Here is an 8,117-nt window from a genome sequence, read left to right as displayed (position 1 = left end):
ATGAATTCAAACTTGGTCCACCAGATGATCTCAACGTATCAGTAACAACTGCGCGGATCCAAGAGTGTAAAATGTTGTAAAATGTTGCACGAGCTCTTACTGGCTCTCTTGGGTTACACCGGAGATCTCATAATCGACGAGCGAGAGCATCAAACCTCTATTGGCATTCGTTTATCTCCCGATGCTCCTATCTCTGAGGAACCCACCTTTAAGCTCGCTCCTGATATCTCATTCATTGAACCCAGCGAACGGTATGTTTTAGGGTTTCTATTTTCGTTTCGACAAACGGCGCCAAACTTTTTCCCAAATTAACTTTGTTTGTTTTTAGGGATTACAATTGCTAAAGGAAAATGTTTTTTCGAATTTTGACAATTACAATTACAAAGTTTTCCTTATCCCTATTTATTTTTCTTTTGTGTTTGAAAACTTAGATGCTAATGCTTTGGGATAGTCCATCAAATTCAGTATCTGATGAAATTGCTACTGCTGCAGAGACCTTATTGAGAAAATCATCACCTTAGGATTTTACTATAGAGAGCTTGATCGATTTGCAACAAATTCTAGGAATTTAAGTTGGATAAGGTCTGCCAATGTATCACCCTTGGAAAGGGCTGCTGAATTGTCAAAAGGCAAAGCAGGAAATCCTAGTGTGTACCGAAGGGCCATCGCTAATGGCATTGTCGAGATACTGTCGGTGTACAGGTCTGCTGTTCTTCACATTGAGCAAAGACTGTTGTCCGACACTATGCCCATTTTGGCAACTGTAACTCAAGGCCTCAACAAGGTTGCTTGTGGAATGCATTTTTTTGTATTATTTTTTCCTCTGAGCATTTACTTTATTGGCAGTTGGATGACTTTGATCACTAAGCATAAGCTTAATGATAAAAAAAAGTTATTTGTGTTTTTTATGAGTGGACTTTTTTTCCCCAGTTTTTTGTCCTTCTGCCGCCTCTATATGAGCTTGTTCTAGAGATTGAGCGTGATGATATCTGTGGAGGACAACTGCTTAACCTTTTACACAAGCGGTGTCACTGTGGGGTGCCTGAACTGCAGGCATGCATTCAGAGGTATACACTCCATTTTTTATTTCATATGATGAGCTTCTGTTTTCGACAACAATATCTAAGTATGTGGGCTTTAATAGCATAACTTTTATTTGCCCGATTGCATATCCAGGGGATTTACTAGATTAGGGAAATTGTTCAGTTTCGACTAGTAATGTGTTAAAACATACACAGCCTATCCTATGTCCTATATTATGATGAGATAGTCATTGGAACTTAAAGAAATTGATGTGGTTCAAGGCTGTTGTGAGCTTACTTATCAGTGTTTGTATTTATTTTTTGAAGCTGCTTGGACAACATATAAGCACCATCCTAAGATGCTGCTTTGACTACCTATTAGATTTCATTAAGATGCTTGTTTCTTTTATCAACTTGCAAAATGAATTTATTTGCTGGTTAGTTTCATCTTCATTGACAATTTTTGTGCCCAAAGTATAGGCTTCTTTGGCATGGCCATCAAGTCATGTATAACCAACTAGCTTCATGGATGGTTTATGGGATTCTTCAGGACCAGCATGGTGAATTTTTCATTAGAAGGTAATGGATAAACCATTATTTTATAATTTCCCAAGTGAATATTGAGTAGAATTGTGCTTTTGTTTAGTGTAATTGTTTATCTACATTGGGAATCTGATCAATGTTTTGTCTAAATGACTGTAGAAACTCATCTATGACTATCAGTGACAGTTTAGTAATGCATATCCAAGAATGCTTTTAAGATTATATTTAGACTTGTTTCTTTCAACATTTCTTGTGCTTAAAACCTGCTCAATTGTGAAAGTGGTTTTTCTTCTATTGTCAAATTAATTCAACTGCAAAAGTTTATTAAGATTTGATGAGGAAGTTGGGAAGGCACTTTTTGATAAACTCATTAATTTTTTTTTAAGCAACTGTTTCTGGGAATACCTGAGTGAACTGTGAGAACATCCTTGCTGTGAAAAGGAATAAATTGCACGGAGTTTGTTTGTATTTATTGAGACTATAATGTGATTGATGTAGGTGTTTCTAGACAGCATTTATTCTGTTTTATTTTTTAATTATTATGAGTGTTCATGGGTTTCAATGAATTATAGTTCCTTATGTTCTCATTAGTGATATATGCATTTGCTTGTAAATCAATATAGTTCCTGAAACTGAGTCTCTGGTTTTTAACCTTTCAGGCAGGAAGACAGAGATGTAGAGCATGGTGCATCTCACTCAGATATTTCTGAAAAGTTGGTGCGCTTGTCTACTGATGATACATCTTTAACAGATTGGCACCTAGGATTTCATATTTTTCTGGTATCTTTCTAAACTGTATGTCTTTGATCACCTCTTATTTAAATGCTTGTCAATAGACATCAGTTATCTAGATGCTATCAAATAGACTTTTTTTGGTCTACAAGTTCTGGTATTTACTTCTTTGATGCCTATAGAAACTGTCATATTTCTGTTAAGAATGATTGTTATGAAGATCTAGTAAATGCATTACCCTATCTGCTGCGTGATGTTGCCATATGAATAAGCATCTTTGTGGTTAAGCCAATCATCAATTTATACTGAAGTTATTTGACATAGGAACCCAAATTATGAATCTGGATATAAGGGCCTCTTCTCTCTGTAATGCACTGTGATATCCATGTGTAGAACTCAAAGGATGAGTTACAAATATTTGGGACGAAAATGTGTTCCCTTTGTTGTTCCACTTATCAAGTTTACTTTTGATATTATGTGTGTTTGTTTGTTGTGTATTATAAGAGACAGTTTTATCCTTCATATTCTATATTTATATGTTCTCATCATTTAGATCTAATAAATGCTGAAAAATATAGCACTCTTGCTTATCACTAAGGTTTCTTTTACCATTTTTTTTTTTTTTTTTTGGTGTTTTATTTACCGAAAAGTTCTTTTGTTTTATAAATTTATTGTTGTTACAAGCTGTTTAGTATTTTATTGTAATTTTGCAGGATATGCTGCCTGAACATATCCATATGCGTGTTGCAGAATCAATTCTTTTTGCTGGTAAAGCGGTCAGGGTTCTCCGGAATCCAAGTGCTGCCTTTCGGTTTCAGGATCAGCAGTTAACAAGAGGCTCTCAGAAAGTTCAGGGATTTACAGGACGCTTTCTTTTTCAGAAGGAGCCTTTCCAAGATATGAAACTCATTGGAGAAGAATTGCTTCCACAGTCCGAGGCTGATAAGATTGAAGCTATGCTTCAAGACCTTAAGGTTTTCTCCCCATTGTAGATAACATCTTGTTTTAGTCCTTGTCCGATAGATTCCATGAACTTGGCAAATCTCTTTTATCTTTCATACTAGAAACTATTTTGCCCTTTAACAATATGAGATGAGCTTTACGGCTAAACCATGGTCCATCCTATGTAGGAATCATCAGAGTTTCACAAAAGATCATTTGAATGTGCTGTCGACTCTATACGGGCTATTGCAGCCAGTCATCTTTGGCAGGTGCTGAATGTGATGAATTTGTTTCTAGTATCATTTAGACCTTATATTTACTTTAGTTTCTCTATTTCTGCAGCTTGTGGTTGTGCGTGCTGACTTGAATGGCCACCTGAAGGCCTTAAAAGACTATTTTCTTTTAGCAAAAGGAGATTTCTTCCAGGTAAAAGATGGAGAGTATCTGTTTTTTTTTTTTTTTTTTTTTTCCCTCATGGCGGTGGGGTTAATCTTTTTTAATGTCACTTGGGCCCCTTCTTCAAACTTTTGATATATCTTATAAGGCCGTAGAACTGATATCCTCATTCAGCTAGTGTTAACATGAATCTGGCCATGGAGAAGAGGAAGCTCTTATTGAAACTTTTGTGGTTCTTTTTCTTTGAGATAATCAATTCACACACTATCTATGTTTTTTATGAACTCCATAAACGGATATCTGATGGTGTTTGTAGCCACTTTGTGATGTTATATATTGCATAACTGTGTTGTGACAAATGTATGACTGAGTGAATCTCATAGAATAGATGTTTGCGTACTTATAATGCATGGATGTTGGTGCAAACTGATTTGTTGTTATGGAAAATGTACCTTCTTTTGCCTACTTCCTGTCTCTATCTCCTACCATATATAGAATTATCGTTCTTATTAATTTTCTATCAAACATGTCACAGAGAAAGTGATCCCAAGAAATTTTATTAGAATTCTTGTTAATCCTCTAGATGTTCAGGAATATTGTGTTTGTTATATCATTAGAGTGTCTAATTTTATTTGAATTCTTGTTTATATCTAATTGTTTTAATTAGACATAATCTCTTGATTCCAGTGTTTCCTTGAGGAGAGTCGACAGTTGATGCGTTTACCACCTCGTCAGTCAACTGCTGAAGCTGATCTTATGGTCCCATTTCAGCTTGTATGTTAATTATGAGATGATTTTCTTGTCAAGTTATTATATACTTTGCCTGGTTAGTTTAAAGCTAGTGGTAACTTGTCGAGCCTAAACTTTTGTTACAAATTCATTTGCACTACTTGCTTTGCAGGCAGCAATAAAGACTATTGGTGAAGAAGACAAATACTTTTCTAGAGTATCCTTGCGGTAAAACCTATGTTTCTATAATTTAAACTCTGTTGCAAATTTGCCTTGAGTTATGTCATGTCTAAACGTTATTGAAAGAATTTGCACTAAGTTTTCTTTCTGCATATCCTAGTATGCCATCATTTGGAATCACAGTTAAATCCTCTCAAGTAGATATACCAAAGGCAAAAGCTTATATGGACGGAAAGTCTGGCACTGCACTATCAAATGCTGCTTCAGAGATTTCTCTTGATGGCTGGGATGGAATTGCTCTTGAATATTCCGTGGATTGGCCCTTACATTTGTTCTTTACCCAAGAAGTGCTCTCTAAGTAAGATTCTAGAGTTATTGTTATACATGATTGCCACTTTTTAACTGAGGAAGTTGGAGCTAGTCCACAAAACTTCCTACCTTTTGTCTTATAGATGATAGGAAAACTAAAAGCCTTTTGAAACGAAGAACTCCAGACACATAAGGAGTTGATAGCTGTTGAACAACCGGTCACTTCTATTGTATACATGTTAACAATGAGTGCACTCCAGGTACTGTAGGGTCTTCCAATATTTGCTGCGGCTCAAGCGAACCCAAATGGAATTGGAAAAATCCTGGGCCTCTGTAATGCATCAAGATCACACAGATTTTGCCCAACATCGCAATGACCGTTTAAACTATTCAATAACTCAACAGCGACGGCAGCGCTTTAGACCAATGTGGCGTGTTAGAGAGCATATGGCATTTTTGATAAGAAATCTGCAATTTTACATCCAGGTCATTGAGATTATTTATGTTCATAATTCCTGGCAATTCTGGTTTATTTAAATTAGAGACATGTTTTTCATTGTTGCAAATTTCATAATACAATGATTGCATAATCATGAAAATCCATTTGCACAAGCTTGTTCTCCAATGTCGAGGAATCTTTTGGATAGTGTTTTCTACTTGGCTGGAATTTGGCCAAAATATGTCAAGTAATAAGGGTTGAAATAAAAGTATTAACTTAACTCATATGGGATAATGATTTGCTTTATTTGCTGTTCTTGATACATTGCCTTATTCATTTCCATAGACATTTATTTATTTATTTCTCATATGTTTCTTAAGTCAGTTGAATTGATTATTGATGAGAAAACTTTGATGTGCTTTATGAAATTCATATGAGTGATAGATGCTCTTAGAATGATGTCAAAAATCAAATATCTTAGGCATTTGGAACAAGCCATATTTACCATCATTTAAATTGAGTTTTGTTTCTCATCGTGGCTTTATCTTTCTTGCTCTAGGTTGATGTGATAGAATCTCAATGGAATGTTCTGCAAGCTCATATTCAAGATTCTCGTGACTTTACTGAACTTGTAGGCTTTCATCAAGAGTAAGTAAACATGAGTTATGTTTGGTAACCTCAACATTGTGCTGATGAATTTGACCTCAACATTATGCTTACAATTTTGAACACTTACAGGTATTTATCAGCATTAATTTCTCAGTCTTTCCTGGACATTGGCTCAGTGTCAAGGATACTGGATAGCATAATGAAACTTTGCCTCCAATTCTGCTGGAACCTTGAGAATCAAGAAAGCAGTGCTAATACATCTGAACTAGAACATATTACTGAGGTACTTATATTTAGCAATCCCTCTTATGCTTCATCTTGTGCCTGCTAGTGTTGCTATTGTGAGGGAGCATAAGTGTTTGAATTTGGTTACTTTTTAACCTTCGAGTTTGAATATCAATTGGGTTGGTCCCATTTATCTGAGCTGTGTACTATTAGAAATGTTGACAAAAAATAATCTGAATCTTGCCGCAGTTGGAAAATCATGTTGAATGCATTTATCTGAGCTGTGTACTATATAAGAAATGTTGACAATGGATGATTTGAATCTTGACACAGTTGGAAAGCCATGTTGAACGTACAGTGATTGAATTCTGTCTTAATTTCTCGTTGAGAAGTTTCACTTTTTTTATGCATCTTAGTAGACATTTCTTCTGCTGATTTCTTTTCTGAAAAAGGTCATTGAACCTGTTGATTCGTCTTATTATTAAATTATCCTAGTTTCTTTAATTAGTATCTCTTCATATTCCATGTGGGAAACCTACTATAGCCGCAACTAATTAAGCAACCAACATGATAAAATTGGCAATTGTCATCAATTATAGGTGTATCATATGGCATTTATAAAGTTATCCTTCTCTTCTTTTAATTTGAAACACGAATTATGTGAAAAGTTAGGGTTTTGCTACCTTTTCAATGGAAAGTTGGCTGGTCTAAGCATTTATAGGTAGTATCACATTGCATAGGGCTGAGACCTTGTAGATCTACTAATACCAGCGTTTGTGGTTGATCATTATGATAAATTATAAGCGCCTACTTTGTATTTTGGGCATATAAATTAAGAAGGGCATTTTAGTTCCTTCACGTGGTGTTAGAAAAGTTATGAGGTCGTCATTCCATAGAATACCTTATTTTATATTAAAAGAGTATTATCACTGCAATTATTCCATGATAACTCTTTTTGTTGATGCCAGTAATAAGGGCTCCTAAGATTGTTTTCATTAAGTGTGGACTAGATTTAATTATCATTTTCATACGAAATGTGGCCTCAATGATCTCTGGATATTTTGATGATTGTTATCCTCTCTAAGCTGCTTGATTGACATTATTTTGCATGACTTGTACACTTCATAATTCCTTTTTACCATTAAAACAATGTTACGCTATTATGCTGCTGGGAGAATTTTATGGTTCTCGATTGACTAATTTCAGGAATTTAACAAGAAATCAAACTCTTTGTATACTATATTACGGAGTAGCAGGCTTGCTGGGAGTCAAAGAGCCCCATTCTTGAGGCGATTTCTTTTACGCCTAAACTTCAATTCCTTCTTTGAGGTAAAAGATATGAGTATCCTTTAGATGCTTTCTCTATATTTACTTAGCCCTGTAGTTTCTGATAGATGGTTATTTTATTCTATTAACAGGCAACTGCAAGAGGAGTGCTGAATGTTGTTAGACCACGTCCAGCAGTTACTGTTTTAAATCAACAATAGCGTTAAATTGTTTTACCATGTGAATGTGAGGGCTGTTGTATGATTAATGTTTGTTTGTTGGAGGAAGAGGGAAATATGTATGTTAATGGTAGTTTGAGACATATTCCAGGCAGCCATCCGTTCTGGATAGTTAGGTGGTGATCACGGCTTGAACAAAATGTCTATTTGCAGCTTGAGAATTATAAGTAGGCATTCTGGTTAGGTGATTGTTTGGTTAGATGGCTTGAAGTTGTGGGTCCCTTGAAAGTTAGATGGTAATTTGGGTAGATAGGTTTGACGGTGCAGTTTGGTTTCAGACTGTTGACTCAACGGTGAATCATCCCATGTGGTTAGCTAGCGCTTGCTCTTCGTCTGTAGCTTCAGCTTGTGGTTGTGGGTCTGCTTTGAAGCTTTGGCCTATTAATTAAGAAGGGGCTTTGGTTGCTGCCCCATTCTCAATTTATCTTGGGATGAATAATTTTCTTTATAAAAATGTGATTTTTATGTGTTTAAAATGAGTTTTGG

The 8,117-nt window shown here is 35.4% G+C and overlaps 1 protein-coding gene across 1 annotated transcript; it reads left to right on the top strand.

The window, feature by feature from the left end:
* On the top strand, window positions 1-8,111 carry LOC116122769 (gamma-tubulin complex component 4-like). The gene is made up of 16 exons (XM_031408580.1): window positions 1-251; window positions 493-784; window positions 931-1,067; window positions 1,503-1,601; window positions 2,225-2,345; window positions 3,011-3,271; window positions 3,428-3,508; window positions 3,582-3,665; window positions 4,323-4,409; window positions 4,537-4,592; window positions 4,705-4,902; window positions 5,114-5,339; window positions 5,852-5,940; window positions 6,031-6,184; window positions 7,333-7,455; window positions 7,545-8,111. The coding sequence occupies exons 1-16, from the start codon at window positions 82-84 to the stop codon at window positions 7,611-7,613; spliced, it is 2,247 nt and encodes a 748-aa protein (XP_031264440.1). The 5' UTR covers window positions 1-81; the 3' UTR covers window positions 7,614-8,111.
* The last annotated feature ends 6 nt before the right edge of the window (window positions 8,112-8,117 follow it).

Source organism: Pistacia vera, unplaced genomic scaffold (assembly GCF_008641045.1).
Source record: "Pistacia vera cultivar Batoury unplaced genomic scaffold, PisVer_v2 Contig1378, whole genome shotgun sequence".
NCBI classification, from domain to species: domain Eukaryota; kingdom Viridiplantae; phylum Streptophyta; class Magnoliopsida; order Sapindales; family Anacardiaceae; genus Pistacia; species Pistacia vera.
Note: the sequence above shows the minus strand (reverse complement) of the source record. Positions and strands in the feature narration are given on the sequence as shown.